General features: G+C 48.3%; 11 protein-coding genes across 11 annotated transcripts; 5 read left to right on the forward strand and 6 right to left on the reverse strand.

The window, feature by feature from the left end:
• Positions 1 to 54: 54 nt before the first annotated feature.
• N7503_000283 (uncharacterized protein) lies at positions 55 to 1,813 on the reverse strand (the record flags this gene model as incomplete). The annotated part of the gene is made up of 6 exons (XM_057059844.1): positions 55 to 316; positions 370 to 681; positions 747 to 870; positions 924 to 1,382; positions 1,446 to 1,603; positions 1,662 to 1,813. 6 exons carry the CDS (start codon positions 1,811 to 1,813, stop codon positions 55 to 57), a joined length of 1,467 nt encoding a protein of 488 aa, XP_056926767.1.
• Positions 1,814 to 2,249: 436 nt separating this feature from the next.
• N7503_000284 (fungal specific transcription factor domain-containing protein) lies at positions 2,250 to 4,702 on the forward strand (the record flags this gene model as incomplete). Its single annotated transcript, XM_057059845.1, has 3 exons — positions 2,250 to 2,339; positions 2,398 to 3,182; positions 3,238 to 4,702. 3 exons carry the CDS (start codon positions 2,250 to 2,252, stop codon positions 4,700 to 4,702), a joined length of 2,340 nt encoding a protein of 779 aa, XP_056926768.1.
• Positions 4,703 to 4,812: 110 nt separating this feature from the next.
• N7503_000285 (sugar phosphate isomerase/epimerase family protein) lies at positions 4,813 to 5,970 on the reverse strand (the record flags this gene model as incomplete). The annotated part of the gene is made up of 1 exon (XM_057059846.1): positions 4,813 to 5,970. One exon carries the CDS (start codon positions 5,968 to 5,970, stop codon positions 4,813 to 4,815), a length of 1,158 nt encoding a protein of 385 aa, XP_056926769.1.
• Positions 5,971 to 7,576: 1,606 nt separating this feature from the next.
• Positions 7,577 to 8,668, forward strand: N7503_000286 (zinc-dependent alcohol dehydrogenase; the record flags this gene model as incomplete). Its single annotated transcript, XM_057059847.1, has 1 exon — positions 7,577 to 8,668. One exon carries the CDS (start codon positions 7,577 to 7,579, stop codon positions 8,666 to 8,668), a length of 1,092 nt encoding a protein of 363 aa, XP_056926770.1.
• A 965-nt stretch (positions 8,669 to 9,633) lies between these two features.
• N7503_000287 (peroxiredoxin family protein) lies at positions 9,634 to 10,317 on the forward strand (the record flags this gene model as incomplete). The annotated part of the gene is made up of 4 exons (XM_057059848.1): positions 9,634 to 9,683; positions 9,739 to 10,012; positions 10,067 to 10,213; positions 10,282 to 10,317. The coding sequence occupies 4 exons, from the start codon at positions 9,634 to 9,636 to the stop codon at positions 10,315 to 10,317; spliced, it is 507 nt and encodes a 168-aa protein (XP_056926771.1).
• A 2,798-nt stretch (positions 10,318 to 13,115) lies between these two features.
• Positions 13,116 to 13,313, reverse strand: N7503_000288 (uncharacterized protein; the record flags this gene model as incomplete). Its single annotated transcript, XM_057059849.1, has 1 exon — positions 13,116 to 13,313. One exon carries the CDS (start codon positions 13,311 to 13,313, stop codon positions 13,116 to 13,118), a length of 198 nt encoding a protein of 65 aa, XP_056926772.1.
• An 87-nt stretch (positions 13,314 to 13,400) lies between these two features.
• N7503_000289 (uncharacterized protein) lies at positions 13,401 to 14,204 on the forward strand (the record flags this gene model as incomplete). Its single annotated transcript, XM_057059850.1, has 1 exon — positions 13,401 to 14,204. The coding sequence occupies one exon, from the start codon at positions 13,401 to 13,403 to the stop codon at positions 14,202 to 14,204; it is 804 nt and encodes a 267-aa protein (XP_056926773.1).
• Positions 14,205 to 15,153: 949 nt separating this feature from the next.
• Positions 15,154 to 16,002, reverse strand: N7503_000290 (uncharacterized protein; the record flags this gene model as incomplete). Its single annotated transcript, XM_057059851.1, has 1 exon — positions 15,154 to 16,002. The coding sequence occupies one exon, from the start codon at positions 16,000 to 16,002 to the stop codon at positions 15,154 to 15,156; it is 849 nt and encodes a 282-aa protein (XP_056926774.1).
• A 1,022-nt stretch (positions 16,003 to 17,024) lies between these two features.
• On the reverse strand, positions 17,025 to 17,660 carry cyp1 (putative peptidyl prolyl cis-trans isomerase (CypC); the record flags this gene model as incomplete). The annotated part of the gene is made up of 3 exons (XM_057059852.1): positions 17,595 to 17,660; positions 17,501 to 17,542; positions 17,025 to 17,438 (listed from the first exon to the last, which is right to left on the reverse strand). Exons 1-3 carry the CDS (start codon positions 17,625 to 17,627, stop codon positions 17,025 to 17,027), a joined length of 489 nt encoding a protein of 162 aa, XP_056926775.1. The 5' UTR covers positions 17,628 to 17,660.
• Positions 17,661 to 17,874: 214 nt separating this feature from the next.
• On the forward strand, positions 17,875 to 19,767 carry N7503_000292 (aspartic endopeptidase; the record flags this gene model as incomplete). Its single annotated transcript, XM_057059853.1, has 1 exon — positions 17,875 to 19,767. One exon carries the CDS (start codon positions 17,875 to 17,877, stop codon positions 19,765 to 19,767), a length of 1,893 nt encoding a protein of 630 aa, XP_056926776.1.
• Positions 19,768 to 19,923: 156 nt separating this feature from the next.
• N7503_000293 (3' exoribonuclease family protein) lies at positions 19,924 to 21,078 on the reverse strand (the record flags this gene model as incomplete). Its single annotated transcript, XM_057059854.1, has 1 exon — positions 19,924 to 21,078. The coding sequence occupies one exon, from the start codon at positions 21,076 to 21,078 to the stop codon at positions 19,924 to 19,926; it is 1,155 nt and encodes a 384-aa protein (XP_056926777.1).
• Between the last annotated feature and the right edge of the window lie 1,352 nt (positions 21,079 to 22,430).

Below are 22,430 nucleotides of genomic sequence, written 5' to 3' on the forward strand. Positions count from 1 at the left end.
CTTGCTTTCAAGTCTTCTTCTTTGGCAGAAACATACATCCGAGGCTGCTTTGACTTATAGCCGACCGTTCATAGGCGCCGCATCCTTTGCATCGGCAGCCGGCAGACGAGGTTCTGGTAATCCCAGCTCCTGCGCGATCACCCTCGCAGCCCACAAACCGGTCACGAATGCAAGAGCAAGACCACCAGCATAGCCAAGGTTACTGAATCCACCAGCATCAACTCCAGCAACCAAAAGGCCAGGAACTTCGGTTTTGTCAGGGGTCAAGGCATGCCCATGCTTGTCGATTGAGATTCCACCGTATGTGAAAGTAATTCTAAAGACGAGTGTCAACAAAAGCGAAAAACAGGAGTATTAGGACAAGCTTACGATGGTTGAACTTCCATGGCGTAGAATGGCCCTTCGCCATCAACTAGGGACGCAGGTGGTGGGCCGCCACGACCAACGGGAGCATCGAGTCCAACATTCGTTTTTCCGAGGCGCACAACCTGGTCATATTGTTCAATCGTGCGAGCGCACTGAGCGGAATCTACTCTCCACTGACGAAGTATTGCCATTAAGCCGCTTAGAGTTGGCGCACTTGCGACATTGCATCCATAATCACGCGCTTTCTGCAGACGATCAATAGAGCCGGCATTGGGGAACGGTGCACCCACGGTGTGTTGAAGGCGAGTCTTCTCACTAGTATGATCGAAGGGCATGAGATTAGTCTCCCACTGTCAAACCGCGATCTGGGCGTAACTTACTTGAAAAGCAAGAATCCTCTGCGCTTTTCTTGCTTTGCCAAATATTGGTTCACAATTTCATCGCCAGTCGTCTCGTCAGCAAATCGCTTTCCAGCTTCGTTGACCAACAAGCAGAATTTGCTCTCTATTGAGATTATTAGAGATTTGATCAACAGAAGGCCAGCCTCGTTTGCTTACGGTATTGTGCCAGTGGAAGGTAATCCTTCGGGTCCACATCCTGTGCCCGCACAGGTGCCGCCAAGAGGTGACCGTAGTATGTATTCATACCCCTGGTAGTTCCAGCACCTGACCTGGAGGCAAGACTGAGGCCATCGCCCACGGATCCTGGATTGGACCGCACGAAAATGTTGTCTCCGCCCTGTCCCAAGTATGTAGCTGTCATCTGGGGAGATCCTTGAAATCCTCCAGTGGCCAAAACAACCACCTTTGCCTTAACTTCGTAGTAGTTTTCCGCCAGTCCTGGGGTATGTTGACGAACAATAGCACCTGTGACCCGCGATCCAGGTACCCCCGGCTTCTCTTGAATGAGCTTTACCACAGATGTATTGGTCATAATCCGAGAACCATTTTTGCTTCCTTCGATGCGCTTCCGGTGCAGTTCATGAAGCTGAGGAATCTTGATTGGGAAACCAATTCCTTTCCCGTGGACTTGCTGTTAGTCGATAGTTCAGACTGGGCTGGGGCCAGAAGCATGCATACCGATAGTCATGATGCCGTCGAATCGCTGCGCCGTCGGGATCCCATTGTCTCGCATCCATTGCACTGCCGACAGATACTCGTCCATCCATGCTTGTTGAAGAACTGGGTCACCTTCTGGTACCCAGGCTCGCAATTTTTCGAACGTGTGAGGAGCCCAGCTGCATGATGAGAACCCAAATCAATTGAATGAGCTTGAGTAAGAATATTTAAACTTACAACATGCCTGCTGAAAGGGCCGATGATCCGCCGACCTCTGCTTGTTTCTCAACCACCAGTGTTTTGGCTCCTGCGCCTGCTGCAAATGCAGCGCATGACATGCCAGACATTCCGCCGCCACAGACCAAGGTGTCCACTTTGAGTATTTCCATTTTGCATGTATTTGGCGATGTAAATGATTTCAAAAGAATATGTCAGTAGCAATGACCAAACAACTAATGCTTATAAGTCTGTTGGGGCTTTATAAGAAATCTAAAATCTTGGTTGGTACTGTACCTCGGAGCCGGCCATTTGAATAATTGACCGGGTGGGGCTTCCACTCCGTCGATCCAATGCTCAAGGATCGATGCAAAGACTCACCCGACAGGAAATCAAGACATGGCGAGACTATGACTGAATGCTAGCTCGCTGCTATCAAACTGACAGTTGCGTGATCGCTAATCGCCGAACTGCTCGGAAGGTCCGATCAACGTTTCAAATAGCCTCAATTCCCCGCCACGCAGGATCTCTGGAACTGCCCCTCTTTCAGCCTCAATTCCGGGATGGACCCTGAAACCCACGCAAGGGTTCATCTGCAACAATCGTACGATGGATGTCACAGACACTGGCTCCGAGACTGGCCGGGCTTCGGTTCGCCCGGCTGCCGCGGCTGCCTGTGAAGCATGCCGGAAGATGAAGGTAAGCACGCGACTGAAACATCGGAATCTGCCCGCAATGAAATTGACAGCCTTGACAGATGAGATGCATTCGACCAGACACAAACGAGTCGAAAGGTCGAATAATAAGCCCTTGTGAACGATGTATGCGCACGAACCGGACCTGCAGGATCCCAGAGCCGCGTCCACTGGGGCGAAAACGGGGCGCGCGTGGTCGGTATTCAGGCTTCGAGAAGGCAGTACGCAAACTGCGATCGGAGATGAGGAAGGAAAAAATGGAACCTGAAGCAGAAAAGTTGCAGGATATTGTTCATCTTCCATCCAGCGGGCAAGCAACACCAAATCCGTATCTCCCCAGCGAACCAATATATCGCACGTCCTCTCCAACTACGAATAACATACCGGGGCTAGAATTCCACCAAGGTCAAGAAAGCATATCGCGACAAGGTGGCGGATTGCCCATAGGTTATTCGTTGCCTCATCATACCCAAGAACCAATCAGCAATCCTCTTGCGCTGCTGGCAGACGCATCAGATGCTGCTCGTGCACTTGAACACCATTCGATACCGGCTGACCACACACCACATTCTATGGATGAATCATCAGCCCAGGGGGATAATCTCGCAAGTGGAAGTCTTGGTCGTTTACTTCGTCGACCTGGCTACGTTTCACTTGGGCTACAACTGAGCAGAGAAAGCATGGAGCATGCATTAGATGCTTTGCTCACACCGTCACCAAACGTGGACAGATATTCAAATTATTTTAAAAAACCTGTTCAGAACTCACTTCGAGATGTCGGACCTGATGTTGACCCCGTCGACCTGGGATTGATCACTATGGAGGAGGCATATTACCTATTCCCAATGTGAGTCTCTTATCCTCTGTTGGCTCATATTAGCGTCCTTAACTTACATGTTCAGATATTTTACCCGCCTACATCCAATAAATGGAATACTTGACCCTGTCCTTCATACCCCAGAATTTGTGCGCTCCCGATCTGCATTGCTTTTCACGTGGGTCCTTGCCCTGACAGCACAATTTGACCATGCGTCTGCTTCAATCGCCAAAAGACTCCGTTTACACGGGGAGAAGCTATCGAAGCATGTCCATACCCGCGGTTTCAAGTCTGTGGAGATCGTCCAAGGCTACTATATCTCACTACTTTCCGCCACTCCCGCCGAGACATTGGCTAAGGAACGTTCGTGGCTGTATACAATGCATGCCTTTGGTGTAGCTGCAGAACTTGGGTTGGACCAATACTCTGATACTGAGGAATCTCGCAATAGCCTGGGTCTATCTGTATATCACCAGGATCGGGGGATATCAGCAATCTCACGGAGCTCAGAGGCGATGACTAACCAGATCTCTCCTCAATACGAAGGAAAAGATACCTCATATGGCCAGCGGTTGATCCGCAATAGAGAAAGAACGTGGTTCAGAATTCTTCTATGGGAAAGAGCCAATAGCGCCGCATATGGTCGGATTCATAGCTTCCCTGAAACAGCACTGACCAAAGGAATTGAGCGATGGTGGATGCATCCACTAGCAGATCCTACTGATAGGCATACGAGCGCATTCATCGCCCTACGACGGATCCTAGCGTCTCTTAACAGTGACCTCCGAGATAAACAGGAAGCACACCACGCCGATCCACACTGGGTCCGCGATCTAGTCGACAATAAACTTCAGCCTTGGTGCAATACGTGGCTAGGAACAGTGGCTACCAGTGCGTCCTGCTCGACCGAGCAACTTTCAAATACCTTCCTTCGATATGTTTACCTGCATGGAAGGCTTTGGACCCTTTCGATTGCACTTCATAACTCGAAAGACCAGAGCGGCAACCAGGCTGGCATTCGTAACGATTGTTTTGAAGCTGCCATAAATGCGTGCGAAGTGGCCGTAAATGATCTTGAAGTGATAGGAGAGCCATTATATGCCATGCTAGCACCGACTTGGGCGATGATTTCTTACGCTGCAGTTCTAGCTCTAAAACTGTTCCCTGCGATATATGGATCTCGTGTTGGAAGCCAGCTTGAGCTCCTTGCACTACTGAGTCAGGTTGCTCTACAACTCGAACGCGCTGGGCAGACGCCTTCTCATCGCTTCGGGATTGCGGCCTTGTTGGGCCAGCATATTATGAGAATACTCCGAGCTAAATCTGTGGCCTTAAGGGAAGAGCTAGATATTGAGTTGTCTTATCCTCAAGGCTCTGGCAACAACCAGCAAATGCCTCAGGATGGCGAAGAGGGGCATCCGAGTGGTCCATTTGTCTCTGACTATGATCCTTTTCTCACAAACGCTACCCTGCTTGGTGATGTTACCGAGGAGGGATTTGCAGATTTATTCCGAGAGATTTTCGGACCAGGCTTCGGAGGCGTGTTTTGATGAGCTTGACGTTGAAATGAATTATGATATATATTGACATTGTACATAAAGTAGAAGAATTAGTAACTCATCAACACCTAATTCTCAATACACAAATTTGATCAAACTGATCATAACCGATGGCTTGTCGTGCGTAAGCGCTGAATGACTTGAGAAATGGCTTGCTGGGCATGAACTTGGCTTTTCCAAAACGGAGCAAGCTTTGTTGCTGTGTTATACAACTTTTTCAGACTTTCCATACCACGAACAGCATGAGTCGTCGCAATATCATCCCCAGGTTTGTTTAAAGAAGCATTGAAAACCTCGAGCGAGATAGGTCCTTTATATCCTGTTCCGAGTACGGCGGCAGCCACAAGCTCAACGGGCATATAACCACCACGCGACTGCTCAAGGGGATACAGCCGGTGACTGCGCGACCAAGGTAGAAGAGCAGGAATGCTAGGGTCTTCTGGAGGGAAAAATGTTGAAGGATTCATCAACTCGGCATCACCACACTGGAAGAAAAAGATTCGATCCCCAGGAACGGTAGCGGCCAAGGACGCAAGCGACCCAGTCAAGACCTCCAACGATTCCTCCAGCATAGGATAAATGCGTCCATGTCCGGCAGGATTATACGGGTCCGCAAACTCAACAGCAAGAATATTGAACGCGTCAACAATCAAACCAACATTAGGTCGATTAGCAAACCGCACAGCCTCCCAAGACGAAGACCAAGTATTCCTCGTCGCCCAAGATAACCCCTCATACCCAATCTTCAGCATCCTCCCACCATCGGCCTTAGAATATGCCGCTGCCATATCACCCAGTTCTCCCAGATCCTTAGCGACAACCTTAAGATCAGACGTAACACCGCTATCTGTGCGAATACTAGCACACATAAAAACTAGATCGGTATCAAAAGCGCGCATGAACGGGAACCGCTTCGCAACCAGATCCAATGTCGCACGACGCTCAACCGGGTCTTTAATACCCTCGATCATGCGCAGAGGCTGTGTACAAGCGATCCGCATCCCGAGGGACTTCACCAGATCGCCCAACTTCCGGGCAACGCGCAGATTGTCCGGGGTAGCTTTCCAAAGCTCTTCACCTGAGAGACCATGTTCAACCAGGTATGCGGCCCAGCACTCATCGAAGAGATCAATCCATTGGTAGCCTGCTTTAGCGGCCGCTTCGAGTCGCGGGGTGAGTTTGTGCTCTCTCCAATTGCCGAGAGAGAGAGTGGCGATGCCGAGTTCGTTTGGTTGTTGAGGGGGCCACAGGGAGGACATGGTGATAGTTCTTTTGTTGGTTTGAGGAATTTTGGACGTGCGACCGTCGCTATTAGAAGGAAACTGGGTGATCGAATATCCGTCATGTCTTGCTCCGGGTACTCCACCCCCACAGTTCGGGGCCTTTTTTAATCTGCCGGGCTCTTCTCCGCCGGGGGGCATGCAGCCATTGGATCCACATAGAGGCAGCGTGTACCTATCGACAACACCTTTTGAGGGCTACCTTTGCGGGGAAATAAGGGCGGATAAAGGCTAACTACTGAGCGGATGAAATTAAAATTGGATTCCGCCCCTCGCATCATGTTCATGGCATCTAGGAGGGAAGACCGACTGCGCATTGTTGCTGTATACGAGCCGCTGGCTTCAACGCCTACTGCCCGAAGCAGCCGTGGGAATTGTCAGTCTTGAGTTTTACAATGGGCACATGACTACAATTTTGTTAACTCCATAAGCATTGAATTAACACATGCCCTTTATTTGAGATCTACAAGAGGTCTGTGTATCCACATGTACAACTATGCCTGCCCTCTAAAGAAGTCTAACTGCTTGGCAAGGGAATAACTAGTACTGTGTGGACATCTCGAGAATTAGTCGACAGCGGTTCATCTTGATATGAGAAACAAATTCTAAGCAGCTGCACAACTGCATTAACATTAGCCTTCTGTTTGAGGCTTGCTGGTCACCGCGAAGTAGTAGTAGTAGTTATTGTTTTTTTGTGTTCATCAATGTCCGGAGAAGCAAAGCAACGCCTTGTCTCGATCGTTCGCCCTTGATTGGGAAGATGCTTAGTTCCGGAGTTTTATATATCTGTGCAATTGTAAATAGCAAAAATAAGTCAAGGTGGCCAGTTGACGAAAAACGATTTCGAGCAAAAATCGACGGCTGGCGGATTCGAACCGCCGCCTCCGAAGAGAATTGATTTCTAGTCAATCGCCTTAGACCACTCGGCCAAACCGCCTATTGATGATGTCATCACAAAACAAAGCCTATATAGTTTAACTCTACTGTCGCCGCCTCAGAGCGAGGAGCCACAGGCATCGGGCGCGGAGAAGGAAGCAGCAAGTAAAGAGAAGCGAGGGAAAAGCTCACACTGGTCAAACAAAAGACCCTGACTCATTTCAAAAGATGTCTAGATTCGTAGCTAAATAGCAATAAACATTTAGTTAGGTTATGTGTTGAGCGCTTTGTAAACCGTAGACGTCGGGTGGGGTCCATAGGGATGAAGCGGGAGGAACCCGGGGGCGGGGTCCAAGCAAGGCGCTAACTAAAAGAGGTGCGTACTTCTTTTCGAGAATGAAAACATAACAGGATTCTCAGAGACCAAACCAAGAAAGTTCAATGGTGATGTAGAGCAGTCATGATAGTTCTTTATCGAATTGTGACGTCATGTCTAAGAATCAACTACGGCACCACAGCATGATTTCAATGTACATTTGATTCTGGATGCAAACGAACATCATTCCATTTGTATTTAATGTCCTATTACCTTGGGATGACGTTTAGTTTTAACCTGTTATACATAGATATTAATCGCGTATATAACATGATATCCTCGACATTCCACCAAGGTCCCTCAGTCTCAATTCAATTCACACCATAACCAATCATGACAGAGCAAATCCCCAAAACCATGCGGGCGGCCGTCGTCAAGGACTTCAACAAAGGCTACGAAGTCCGCGACATTGACGTACCCACCGACCTTGGCCCAAATGACATTCTCGTTAAAATTGCTGCAGCAGGCTACTGCCATACCGATCTACAAGTGTTGCAAGGCGTCTACGAATCATCAGGAGCAAAGCCTGGCCTTGTAGGATCGCATGAACCTGCCGGAACTGTCGTCAAGGCCGGATCTGACGCAGCGAAATCAAACATCCACGTTGGCGACCGTGTTGGCTCGATCAATACCTATGCATTCTGCGGAGAATGTAGCGCCTGTAAACACCAGGGCCAGCAGCTCTGTGAGAAGCTGGTTGGCATGCTCGGCTTGACTATCAACGGTGGTTTTGCCCAGTATATGAAAGCGGATGCCCGTGTCGTCTCAAAGATTCCAGAGTCTATTCCGTGGGATGAAGCTGCGCCACTTTTCTGCGCGGGTGCCACGGTTTATGGTGCTCTTCTGGCATCCGGTGTTAAGAAAGGCCAATGGCTAGCGATAGTCGGCATTGGTGGCCTTGGGCACCTGGGCGTGCAATATGCCAAAGCCTTAGGCGCTAATGTAATTGCCATTGACAACCGACAAGAAGGTATTGACACGGCTCTCTCTGTTCCATCACACCTCAGGCCGGATAAGACATTCGTGATCGACTCGGATGACGCACAGAACAAAGTCATCGAAGAACTACAGTCTTCCTTCTATGAAACCAATCCGGGTGTGGACCGCGTGGTTATCAACGCAGAGGCGCGAGGTCTTATCAAATTCTCGCAGCAGTTCTTGCGTAAAGGCGGCGTCGTGGTTGATGTTGGCTTGCCATCGGAGTGGTCGCTCGAAGTCGATCCGTTTGCACTAAGTTTCAAAGAACAGACTATCAAGGGACGGTTGATCTGTACACCCGAGCAGAGTCAGGATATGATCAATCTTCATGCGGACAATGGATGCAAGGTGCATATTGAGAAGACTTATGGGGTGGAGCAAATCAATGAGATGTGCGAGCATTACCAACGCAAAGATTTGAAGGGCCGACTTTGCATGGTGTTTTAATCTAGGGATTGAGGCGCGATATGGAAGATTCAGGCATTTATTTTCAAATCGAATCGAGGCAAATAGGCGAATGACGAAGCTTTCAGTTGCGCCAACTTGTTCTCCAACATATATCTAGATCTTTGAATCAGAATCTCATTTTCCTTTCCATATCCCGCAAGCTGGAGCCCGACATTGGATGTTCGACCTGTACCATCGTGGTGCTCGAACAGGTCTCGAAACCCGATCAGTTCTTGCATTATCTCGTCATAGATCAACATGAAAGTTGCTCCAATCTATCTGCGTACCTCCAGCTCCACAGTGATTCCTTTGGAAATGAAATTCTTCTTTCAGATAATTTTTTTTTTTTTTTAAATATTGACTGCCAGCGTTCAGATTTCGCGCTAATTCTTAGATTACAACAAATAATAAATTACATCATTTAGATAAGGATCAACAAACCTGTGCTTGAAGTCTATATGGCCAAGGAATAGGTAAGTCTGTCCGGTCACACGGTTGTCAAGAGCACGCAAGGGGTGTAGCATCCAGATCGTGAGCATACCAATTTTAGGTGCCGGAATCATGCTTGAAAGATAACAAGATGAAGTCAATATCTATCTCAATATAGGTCTTATAAAGAAAAAAGGCCAGTATCGGACTGTTCCGCCACAGGAATACTCTAAGGACATTTCAACTTGCGGTCCGAAGTCTACTTAAATCCCTCTGGGACTCAAAGTAAACGTTTCTATTGAAGTAGACACGATTCTTGACCGCTAAATCGAAGGAATAGACTAATCACAGCACTAGAATGCGACTTGCATCGGCGGGCTCCGGCCATTAATAAGCTTTGCCCGCAAGGTCGTCTCCACCCTGTGGGACCGCGGTACAATCATACCGCGGTCTGCCCCGCATCCCCTCCGAAGCTCTTCTGCCCAAACTCCATTTGTTTTCCAATAACTTCACCATTACAATCACCATAGCCCATCATGACTACACTCCAACCCGGCGACACCTTCCCCTCCGATGTGACCTTCCAGTAAGCTCTTGAACTCGGTACAGAAACAAGCTCATCGCTAATTGAATGTCAATAGGTACATCCCATGGTCCCAGGAGAGCAGCGAGCCCTCTTCATGCGGAATCCCAATCAAATACGATGCCTCCAAGGAGTGGGCGGATAAGAAGGTCGTCCTTTTCTCGGTTCCCGGTGCCTTTACCCCCACCTGCTCCGCCAACCACGTTCCCGGATACATCCAGAACCTCCCCAAGCTGAAGGAGAAGGGTGTTGATATTGTTGCTGTTCTTGCTTTCAACGACCCCTTTGTTATGAGCGCATGGGGCAAGGTGAACGGAGTGCGGGATTCCATCGTGAGTGCCAACGATTTTGCATCTTTTGACCAGCCACTTACATTCTTCGAAAAGCTCTTCCTTTCCGACCCTGATGCCAAGTTCTCCAAGAGCATTGGATGGGCCGATGCCGCCTCAGGACGCACTGGTCGGTATGCTATTGTCATTGACCACGGCAAGATTAGCTATGCCCAGATTGAGACCGAGCGGGGAGCCGTCAAGGTAAGAGACCGCCTTTGTGGATTTCAGTCTTTCTTGCTTGAGATATCTAATAAACTTTACTTTCGCAGAAATCCGGAGCTGATGCTGTGCTTGCTTCGCTGTAAATGAGACCATGGGACTATTCGCTTATCCACTTGGCCATTCGCGCGAGATCGAAGTAAGATTCTTTCATGCATATTCCCTCCATAGATATAAGATAGAACAACGACAACCTTGGGTCAACAACTGGCATACTTTGCGTCTCTCCTTTTCCATGTGTCTATGTAGGTGCATCACTAGCACAGGATATTAAATATGTCATCATGGTGGGTTGGGTACCGAGGATGAGGAAGGTACTGAAGAATTAATAGACATCTAGGTACTTGGGGCGGCTTAAAGAATGTTATTTTCTGCATATGTATAATCAATACTAGCAAAATAAAGATGATAATGAGAAGATATCTTCCTTTCTCTTTGTGGATTTCAGAAGGCAGACATGCGATGGACATCTCATTATCACCAGGAAGCACGCAAGTTGAGTGACTAAAAGAGATTGACCAGGAGAAGGGTCCAAGAAGAGAGTCAGAAACCACTTCGTTTGGTTACCTCCCGTTCCTCACCAGAAGCACCATTGTCAAAGCGCAAAACAACGGAAAAGGCCACACATAGCATCAATGACTTGACGTGATCCGCTGCAAATATTCTCATCACCGACATAAGCAAGCCATCCATGCCCAACAAGCGCCATTGCAACTGTTGACTGGTCCGGATCATTGCGGCTAAAGTCTTTGGATAAAGATCCAACGATACTATACAATCGATGGTCTGGATCAACATTCGTAAGAGTTGTACCATGCATGTCGAAAGTGGTTGGTAGACATCCATCCATGAAGCTTCGAGCAGTGGCTTGATTGAGCGTCAATGTAACCCGATCGCACCTACCTAGCCCCCAACTCAAGCCTGCCTTCCTGAAGAATGAATTGTCGGTCTCTTTACAGAGCGCGAAATGACCCATAGTGATGCATAGTCCGCCCTTGCGTACGTACCCCAGGATTGTATTCCAAACGAAATGATTGCTTGGGAGAAGCAAAGCTTTGTCCACGAGAAAGACCGCCTTTGGTAGGGATGATTTTCGTTCCGGTGGGTCTTTCAGTAGCGTTACGACTAGATGTGGGTCATTGATGGTTTGGATATTGAACTCTTTTTTCAGTTCGTCAAAGAGTGCAGGGTGTCTTTCATCGAATGATTGTGTCGATTCTTGCATAATGGATACAGTCAAGATCCACTCACGAGGCCCGAGAAGACGCATCCTTGAGGGTAGAGCAAGACTGGAAAGCTTGAATTCGAGGATAATTGAAAAAGTTGCTGTTTCAAGAAGGTTGAAAGTACTTATGAAGTGAGTTGTGAGTGCGTCAGTAGGCAAGATGAATGCATTGGCTATAGATGTAAAAGTGGCTGAAAGCTAAGAAAGAAGTGATGGAAAATCGAGGCAAAGGTGATGATCATTGATGTATAGGTTTATTGTTGCAATACGACTTGTATGAGATCAATTTCAACTTCTAAGTTTCTATAATTCGAATTTCTACTTCCTGAGACAGGGTATATAAGCTTTACGTGAATCAAATGTTTTGTTTCCTACATATTGCTATTGATGTTATAGCCTCACTGGCTGATTACAACAAACAGCCAGCAGCTGTGCTCATAGAGCTGGTAGGTAGCGATAAAAAAAAGATAATCTTACATAAGCATCATACACGCTCGGCTAAATATTTTCTTTGCTTGAAGATAGACCCACGGGGTTTGTTGAGAAATTGATGATTGAAAGTGTTATGGGCAACATATAATAGGGAACATATGTATGAAGTTCTCAGAGATTATAAATTTTTAGATTTAATGTGATATAGCTATGGCTCGCTTTTGAAAAGATGCGTGAAAAATAGAAGCCCGGAACGCGCGGTTAGCTACTATTTATCTTCCAGTGCATATAGCAAAATCACTGAGTTTAGCAGATCACCATAAGACTTGTGGTCCGGGCATGATTCTCAAATCGAATTGTGTCATATATATGCCACTGTATCCATCGCTGCATTGTTGAAGGCATACGCATGGTGGACCATCTTTTTCTCGAAATTTCCTACGTGACCCATTGTTCATCGGCCAATCCTTCCCAATTTCTACCGGTGGATCAGATTAGGGTTGGTTGTATTTCAGGAACCGTTTCGAAGTTCCGCGCTATCCCCCTTTAATGCGTTTATCAGTGGATGGCTCTGCTTTCCGAAGTGGATACATTTTTGAATATTTCTTCACCTTGAGGCCCTACTGTCCTTACATTCTACCTTCCTTGTCATCACCACTTGCCATATTATGTTTTCCATTCATTTAAATTCCGAAATTGCACAATATTTTTATGCGCATTATTTTTTGCTTTGCATCTGACGCTTATCTTGACATTGTTCGAGAATCCCACACTATAACGCCAAGGGACCTGTTTGCTTGCACCCGTGCAGATGATTCTTCATATGCTATAAAGCTGCTCTAATCCTCAAGGCCTTTCTCCGCTCGACTTGTTGTTCAGTGGTCGAACCAGACCAGCACGAATCCCATGGATGGTTCAATTCTTCCGAACGAGCTGCTCGTCTTAGTAGGAGAGCAACTCGGTGAACAGAATGATCGGTGGAATCTGATATTTGTTTGCCGGCATTTCTATCAGGTGTTGCTACCTGTGCTCTATCGCTCTCCAAAGCTGCGCGACTGGCCGCAAGTCGAGTCGTTTTTTTATGCAATTAGAAAAAATACAAGGCTTTCCTTGGCAGTCCGTGAACTGGATCTCGGAGATTGGATATCGAAGCCAGCCCCCTGCAAAGAGGAACAGGAAGAAATTAAGGCTTCGATTGCTGTGAGAAAACACTTTTTGCGGCTAGTCTCACAGAATGAAAATAACCTGGGACAATTCACAACCGGCCTTGGTAAAGGCCACACCGATGCCTGGGTTATGTTGATATTGCCGTTGATGAGCCAGCTCAGACAGCTCTCTCTCCCATGGAGCAACAGGGAAGGTCGCATGATTCATGGTGCCTTCAATACCGAAGGCCGATTTAGAGACAAATGCCACTTTCAACATCTTGAAAAGATCTCGTTTCAATTCTGCCCACGAGTGAATGATGATGAAATTGAATTTGGCAGTGAAAAGGCTTTCTCTGAGCTCATAATGCCTTTCTTTCAAATGCCATCCCTGCGTGCAATTTTGATTAACAACCTCATTGACCCAAGCTCCGGACTCGGCACGGAGTATAAGGGCCCCATGGGCTCCTCGACCATCACAGACATTGATTTGCGCGAAAGCTGCGCCAACAATGGTATGAATAAACTCATATTCTCGTGTGCGGCCCTCAGATCTTTCAAATATCAGCACTCGGATTTGCCTGTTGCATCCATCGGGTATCATCCAGAAAGGCTTTACCACTCCTTGATGCGGCACAGGGAAACTCTAGAGGTATTATGGCTGGACCATAATGGAAAGCATTACCCGTATACCGCAGCCGGGCTTAATCAGACCTACAAACAATGGATTGGGTCTTTCGCAGGATTTACTGCTCTTCGAGAACTCCGCATCCCATTGCATAATCTCCTCGATATTCGATTTAGAAGCGTACCGGCCACGCCCCTCTTTGAATGTCTTCCTTCGTCACTGGAATCAATTCACATCGAAGGCTGCGATCACAAACTATTTTCCATGTTAGTCTTGGAGCTTGGTGCGGTGATTGCAGATTGTGACACTCGGTTTCCAAACCTGCAACACGTGGCAATTGAAGGAAGGCTGCTGGATCCCACGTCAGTTGAATCGGGGGGTATTGACTTTTCAACACCGGACACTCCAGGGCCAGCTTTGAACGGCCACATTCTGCTGGCTGCCAAAACACTGCAACGATGTTGTGATGCAGTCGGCATTTCCTTACGAATTTACCATAACAACGCGCCCACACCCATTGAATTGCTCCATTCCCGGATGTAAATCACATCATAATAGTTTGCGTCTTTCAGTTCATGGCATCTTAGCGATTTCAGGCAGAAACCTCGCCAGATCGGCTGGGTCAGGCATAATTCATCAAGAAAACATTTTCAATGACAAGACTATTTTAATATCGTGACTGCTTAATTGGCTAGGAAGGCTAGGCCCTTTCTGACTTGTTCGTCCAGTGTATGTCAAAGATAGACGGTGAAACAACTGCGTCAGCACGTCTCTGCTCTTCCAACTTCTCCGCAGCTATCTGAGCAGCTTCCTTTTCCAGGGTGTCTTTTTCCAACTGTCTGCACTCATCCAAGAGTCTTCCTTTTTGAATACAATATATCGCACATTGATGCTCCGTGATAGAGTCCGCAACCGATCAACGATATGACCCAGGAGATCGTACTCGGTTCGAGCTCGGTTAGCGAAATCGCTAGGCCATTCCTCCCATGCTTCTTCCCTGTCGCATCCTTTGATGCAGCTAAACACGGACATAAATTGCACTGCTTCAGGTTGTTTATTGGGTACCCATCCACGCCTAATAACTCTGACCAGGCACCAAAGGGTGGAAAAAGTTTTATTGGAATGTTGTTGGTGTGTAGTGCTGTTGGAAGAGCGTTGACACATCAGCCATCAGTTTCTGGGGGAGGGGAGAGGAGAAGAAGCGGGACATGAGATTTCAAAATGTACGTACTGCATAAATTAAGATGAGCCTATTCCAATGAGTGGCAGATGTTTCCATTGGCGGGAACATCAAACGTGGTTATTTCAAATGATATAAACCGAGAATATAATCTTCTATATCTAGCTATCTATAAACCTTGAAGCCCAGCAGTTTTTTTTTTTTTTTTTTGGGAGTCTTTATGGTCATCGAAATCCACGTCATGGCGTTTTATACATTAGACCATCGCCACCGAAAGTATCATGAAAAACGAATATCAAAGCATTCCAGCGTTTAAGCAGACGCGGCCACAGCACTCGCTACTGCAGTCTGCTGAACATCAATGTACCACAGCATCAAAGCCGAAGAGAGGGTCGCAATCTCCCAGACTTCCCCCAGCGTCCCAGTAAGACCAGCACCCATAAATGCAAATCTGAATCCCTTTGTCATGCTAAATGAAGCATTATGAGCAATTATAGCCACTATTTCGTAGCCATCGCTAGTAACACCTGCGGCCCGCTTCTTTCTGCTCCCGCCAACATCGCTTCCAGGCCCAGATACACGTACCAACTTCCATCCATGAGAGACCCCAGTAGCGAGGTCCTTTATCTCTTTCCCATGGCTACTTCGCCATTCAAACCTCTCCCGTGAGCTACCTTTATCCTTCGCATCAATCTCAAAAGCCCAGGTTGATGAAGCGGACATGGAGCTCTTCGACGATCCTGGAACCAATTGTTCCTCGATCGACCCCACGTGGGGGCTACCAGGGCGGGCGGGAAGAGTAATGGTGGCTGGCTTGGTGCGACCCCATTTATCGGCACGGACTGTCGCCATGACTGGGTGTTCGTTTGTAGGGCCATCGTGTAGCTCGATCAAGGGCTTGCTACTCATAATATTCGCGTGGGTTGTCACCGCAAATAGTTTCTCCTCAGCAGAGGGTCCCAAGTGGAATGTTTTGGTTAGTTTCCATTGGAAATAGCCGTTCAGTACGGGCGGAAACTTGGTAGAGCTTTGGATTGTTTTGGAGCCATCTGCCTTCTCGTCATAAGAAGGAGTTTCATATGGTGGGACGTCCTGGTGCGATGGTTGGGCGCTCTCTGTATAGGGCGGCGGCGAGGCATCTCGATACACCGCCTTGGACATGATGATTTCGAGACAAAGAGAATAATGACTTCTTGAAGTCGATGGATTCAGGCGGTGCTGGTATTATATAGGGAACCATTGCTGACAACCCGGCCGGTGGCGGGGCGTAGCGCCAAGTTGGGAACGAAAGTTGACTTTGGGGCGAGATCGACAGCCGTAGTATATTCGGACCCTGAATAGCCTCATTGGTTGTTAATAGCTGCGGCCAGAGAATGACTGAATGGCGTATTTTAACTTTCTGTGTACATCCACATCTCTATGCACTATATGATTTCGATCCTTCGTAAACAGTGACGTCGACTATTATCGCTAGCCACTAGTACAGAGCTTGTACCACAATACTACCCAGTCAGATATTACGACAGATGTGTCCAGTTTGAACCACGCAATCCTATAAGCATTATATTCCGAATATGCACGTAGTCTGCAAGACTGGATGCCCAGGGTTCATCTTGCGATGAAGCTAGCTGTATTTCCACGTGACCCGATTACTCAGCCACCCACATTTAAGCAAAATTCGACGGCCCAGCAATTCTTTTCCCTCTTCATGCGCTCCCAGTGTTTTGCACAGCCCGACTGCCCTCCATGGCAAATTGGGTTTTATGGCGAGAGCCTTCACTGGATCTCGTCGTGGGAGTGCTAGAGAGACTTCACTCTGTATCTGCTGCTCCGGAATGGTAACATCTGATGGAAGCGGTTCGTTTTGTAGTGATACATTCATTTGTCTATAGCTAGGAGTTGTCTACATCTCCTAGCTCTCGTAGTATTGATAGAAATAGTCATGATCTGGTCATAGCCAAAACCTGTAAGCCACAACTATGGCTGTATCGCTCCGGCGGAGCGTCGCCTTAGAACTGGTGCTGCGCTTGTGTTTGCTCTTGTCCTGTTCGACAAGTCTTTGATCCCAATGCAAAGGTATAGTCTGCGCTTCCTGTCGATCACACAGAATGCGTAGAGAACAAGCTAAAGACCCTCCCTGCAATGGCAGCGGTATTAAATGATGGTGCTGAGCCTTCATGGCTTCACTCCTCTGCCCCTTCTTCCACCACTCTGGCCCGGATGATCTTGACCTCATCCACAGGTCGGTCCTCTCCCTTGGTCTTGACTAGACCCATGCGCTGAATAACCCGCATCCCGCTCTTCACGCGACCAAAGATTGTATGTTTGCCATCCAGCCAGGGTGTGGGTGCGAGAGTAACGAAGAATTGACTGCCGTTTGTGTTGGGACCGCTGTTCGCCATACTGAGAACACCAGCTCCAGTGTGCTTCAGGTCGCCGCGGATCTCGTCCTCGAATTTTTCGCCGTAGATTGAGCTGCCTCCACGGCCGGTGCCGGTAGGATCACCGGTTTGGACCATGAAGTTGGGGATGATGCGGTGGAAAATGACATTGTTGTAGTAGCCTCTTTGTGCGAGCGTCGCGAAGTTCTTGCAAGTCTAGATAGCTTGGTGTTAGGTCTTGGATCGTTGCGACAGAGTGTGGGGTGGTGGTTGCTCACCTTGGGCGCATGGGTGTTGTAGAGCTCAACGGTGAAAGTACCCTACTAGGAGTCAGCAATAGGTCACGGGCATGATGATCACTTCATGAATTACCATTGAGGTATCAAATGCTACTTCGGTCGACATCTTGAGGCTGGCTTCTGGAAGATGCGATCGCTGGTGCTTTGCGCAGTTCTTTTGGAGAGATGGAAGAGCAAAGGCGGAGCTTGGCGCGGCAGTTTACACGGTTTAACAACTTGCATGATTTCCAACTTCAACGTCACCCAGACCACCATGAACTAAATCCGTACTGTTTACAATCATTACTTCTTTCATATTGACTCTACCGCATCTTTGACTGCCTGCCTTGTTTAGGCTAAGGCTCAGAAACACCATGTCTGCGGCCAATGTCATGTCTGAGGACAATATCAATCCCCTCGTTGACTTCATTGCCTACGCGTTCTATTATCTCCCTCGCTTGGGACCTGAACTCTCCTTATATGGTCATTTACTGGTCTCTGCTCTTTTCCCCATCTGGATCGCCGCGCATGCTGCTCTTTCAAGGCCATCATCTGCCGCCAAGCCTCCTAAGAAGTCCGATAAAGACTGTGATGAGGATGGTGAAGACGAAGAGGACGAAGATGAAGAGGGGCCTGTAGAGAAGTTGGAAGGATTGCAGCCATCAGATGCTTTGATGTTCCCACTAATGGCAGGTTTCACACTGTGCTCCCTGTACGCGGCCCTCAAATGGCTCAAAGATCCCTCCATTGTCAACAAGATCCTTGGCTTTTACTTCTCGCAAATGGGCATGTTCTTCGCTGTGGCTTTTCTGAAGGATATCCTCCTATTTGGACGGTCTTTTATCTTCCCCAAATACTATCGCCATCAAGGGAGAATATTCCATGCGAAGCAGTCCGAGCGAGTGTTTAAAACCAAAACGACAGACGAAGTCAACAGCCCTGGGCATGTACGAAACTCACCTCTCCCCGGCGTATTTGGCAGAGTCCCACTTCCAGGCTTTGTTTTGAACCAACTCTGGGCCTGTCGCAATGCCTCCTATCAGCAGCTAAGGCTGCGGTTTCACATTCGTGGCTTGTTCAATATCAAACCCCTTGTGGGCCTTCTTGACCTTCTGAGTGTAACCGTTGCTCTTGTTGCCGTGGCCTACTTCCAGTTTGTGGAGAAGCCATGGTGGCTGACCAATTTCCTTGGCTTCAGTTTCTCCTACGGGACCATGCAGCTGATGTCCCCAACAACTTTCGGGACTGGATCACTTATCTTAACATCTTTGTTCTTCTATGATATCTACTTTGTGTTCTTCACCCCCGTGATGGTCCACGTCGCCAAGAACCTGGATGTTCCCATCAAACTCATGTTTCCTCGAACCGATGAAACTGGTGAACCGGCCCATGCTATGCTAGGCTTGGGAGATATTGTTATCCCGGGTATGATGGTTTGTCTCGCACTTCGGTTTGACCTTTTCCTTTACTATCGGCTTAAGGGGGCTCAAAAGGCAAAGATTGAAGGCTTGGATGGCGAAATCGCCAAACCCGAGTACCAGCGAGCAACCGGTCTGTGGGGTGAGCGATTCTGGGCACCGTCAGTAAGAACGAAAGAAGCAGAAGTTGAGCCGCCATATCACGATGCTAGAGCCTTTCCGAAGGTCTACTTCACTGCCAGCCTTGTTGGTTATGTCGCCGGCATGATTGCAACCCTTGTCGTCATGCAAAAATTCAATCACGCCCAGCCTGCTCTGCTGTATTTGGTTCCTGGTATATTGATCTCACTTTGGGGCACGGCGCTTGCCCGCGGTGAAGTCCGTTTGATGCTGGACTTCAGCGACGCTGAGGAGGATGAAGAGGAAGAAGGTAATGAGAAGAAAGATTCGAACAAGAAATTGGCAGATGCGGAAGCTGAGCCCGCCAAGGATGGAGTGAAGGGCCTTTTCATGCGTATCTTGTCTGGCGATACGACAGTCTTCAGCTCGAAATCCGAGCAGAAAAAGGAGGATGTGAATGAAAAGACCGAGTCGAAAGAATCCAAGGCAAGCAAGACCAAGGAGTCTGCAGCTGAGAAATCCAGAGCGAAAAATGCCGAGGACGACTTGGATTTGATTACATTCTCGATTTCCCTCCCCGGGAAGAAACACGCCAAACGTGGCATTGATTATGATGAGATCCCTACCAAAGATGAAGGGCTGGTTATGATTCCCGGTCCCGTCGATGACGATGATGAGCGCCCATTAAAGAAACGGCGCGGAACTCCCAGAAGGCCGACTTTGGAGTGAGCATAAGCGCACTTGAGCCTTTGTATCGCTAGATCCTTGTTTAAAGTTAACAACTCATGTGCTATAGAAATGAAACAATTCAATATTGAAAAACTTAGTTCATTATCTCGAAATTCTAAAGATGTGGTATCATGTCTTCTTTTCATGCTTTCAGAATCATCCTAGTATCTGTTTCATCTCATCCCATCGCTGCGCCGAAATATCCACCAATTGTCGGAGATCTTCTGTGTCGATGGTCCAACCACCAAGTTTCTCCATCTTCAGGATGACTGTCTTCTCGTTCTCCTTATCAACGACAACACAAGCCTTCTCCATTGTCAAACCCTCCTCGTATCCATCAGGATCAGCAAGAATCCACCTGCTCTGGGAGCCCTTCTTCTTTTGCTTCTCTGCATTCTGCTCCTCGGCATCCGGAATAACAATAGCTCGCCACCCCGCAGCAGCGTCGGCTTCGAAAACACAGAAAGAACTGGCAATTGGCATACCACGCAGAGAAAGCTTGTGAGCTTCGTTGATATCTTCCGAGCAGAGAATAGTCTCGTTATCCACATCCCACCAGGCCTTGGGCAATTTTGTATCGCGCAGGGCAGCCAGAACAGAGGCCCAGGCCGCATCGAAAGCATTGCCCGCAAGTGAAATGATCATGATATCAATGTAGAGTACCCAGAAAGCCTTAATCTCGCGAGGGTGGCGGTTCTCACTGCCGCCATCCACATCCATCTCATTCTCATTATGTTCTAGATTCGGCGGTTGGTACCAAACACGCAAATCGTCCGCCTTGACGAGGCGTGTGCTGTGGAGAAGCGACAAAATCTGATGTGAAAGCGACTGAGCCAGCGCGGAAGGTGGGGCGGAGGGAATGAAGCCCGGTGCGCAGCCGGTGCTCAAGGAAAGGTTGGGGACGAGCAAGTTGAGGTCTTCGATTTGAGCGCGATCCTCCTCGTTTTCGACGTCAGTCCCTTGGCCACCAGCTTCACTGGATTGGTTGGTAGCGGACGAAGACTGAGATACGCTCCACGATGCAATGTCCTCGGTGTGTAGCAATTCGGCGCGGACACCGCACACGGCGGCTGTGTCACCAATGCGCACCACGGCGCTGCCATTTGTGTGGGTCAAGGAGCCTGCGTTGGCTGATGTGACTCGGAATTGGGAAGCAGCGCGGCCATTAGCTCGGACGGAGGGTTGGTTCATTGCTGGTGGTGGGGAAAGATGAGCGAGGAGGTAGGCGTGTGGTTGAAGGCGAGCGAATTGTGAAGGAGGAAGTGAGAGAGATGGAGGCACCGAAGGTGCCGCCGTTGCCGAGGAAGTCATGACAGCGTGTTGATATAGAAGGTATAGCTATATCAATCTGTAGCTTGATCTTTCCGATCGTCAAGGAAAAAGTGATATCGATTGATTCGGCAGTACCTTTCCGCCTAGAGGCGGTGTCACTCTTGCCTGAGGCAGCCTAGCTCTATATAGTGCACGTGACCTATCTCAGTATGGGCACAAATGGGATGTTTTTTATCGAAGTTCTTAGCTGCTATTGAGATTTCTATTGGTCGTGATAAGATCTTGAATCTGATACGCTACACGGATTACCCGAAGGAACTTGCAATGAACTGTATAACGCCACAGGGGAAAATACGAAGTATAAGTAACTTTGCCAACAACAGACCTGCATGTGCCCAAAAGTTTGAAATTTTGAGATAATTACTTGATCACTGTGATGGTACTTGCATAGATAGATTCTATTTTCGCTCACTGTTGGCTCAATGAAGCTAAGTCATAGGCTTCGCTTCCTCGGACTCGCCATGGAACACCACCTCACTTAACATAGCTCACATTTGGAAACACAGGACTCTGCCCAGAAGGAATACCGGCCACAATGAATTCATGGTTTCTGGCCTCATGGGAAGTTCCTGTTGTCCAACTCAAACAGGGGCCACAAGCACCAAGTTCTAGGTGATTTGTGCTTCTATTTGGGGGAGGGAATGGGAAGCACCGACCTTAGAAAGCCCCTCCAAAGCCCCGGGATTTGTCTTTCCCTCGCTAACAGCTTTCTAGGTGCGTTTTTCCCTGCGCAAATCCTCCAGGTAATACTATTTTTACCCAGTCGGAGATTCGGCCCAAATGGACAAACTTAGAACGCGTCAGGGGTGATGAACCATATTCTCCGAGTCGAGTGTAACGAATAACGATGCAGCACTACAGCAATCAGGCACGAACCGAATTCCGACTTTGCAAGTTTAGCAGAGGAACCGTGCAGAGAAGCAGTACTATTTCAGCAATCTCCACCACACTAATGCGGCCCGATCACCCCAGTCACCTTGTCAGCAAAACGTTCCCGCTGATTGGTCTTGGGGGCGCTAAACCGTCACCTATCACTGGAAGATCCCCTTTCCACGAGGCCCAAAAGTTGCGGTCGCCCTGGCGTCACGCCCGATTCGAGGGATTCGACACCGTAAGTTGACCACTCACGGATCGTACAGCTTGGATTGGTCGTTGCTAGCCAACCGTTCGAATTATGATGTGGCTGATCTTACTTACAGTCTGACCATGCAAGACGGCGTGGGTCCCCGCTTTGGTGCACTACATACATCTAGAAGGGGGTTCCCCCCAGTTTTTCCTGTTTCGCCTTCGAACTAGTGAATTGATGATATCCTCGTGCTCTCGTGCCGATA

Source organism: Penicillium pulvis, assembly GCF_028828015.1.
Source record: "Penicillium pulvis strain IBT 33274 chromosome Unknown contig_10_segment0_segment0, whole genome shotgun sequence".
NCBI lineage: Eukaryota > Fungi > Ascomycota > Eurotiomycetes > Eurotiales > Aspergillaceae > Penicillium > Penicillium pulvis.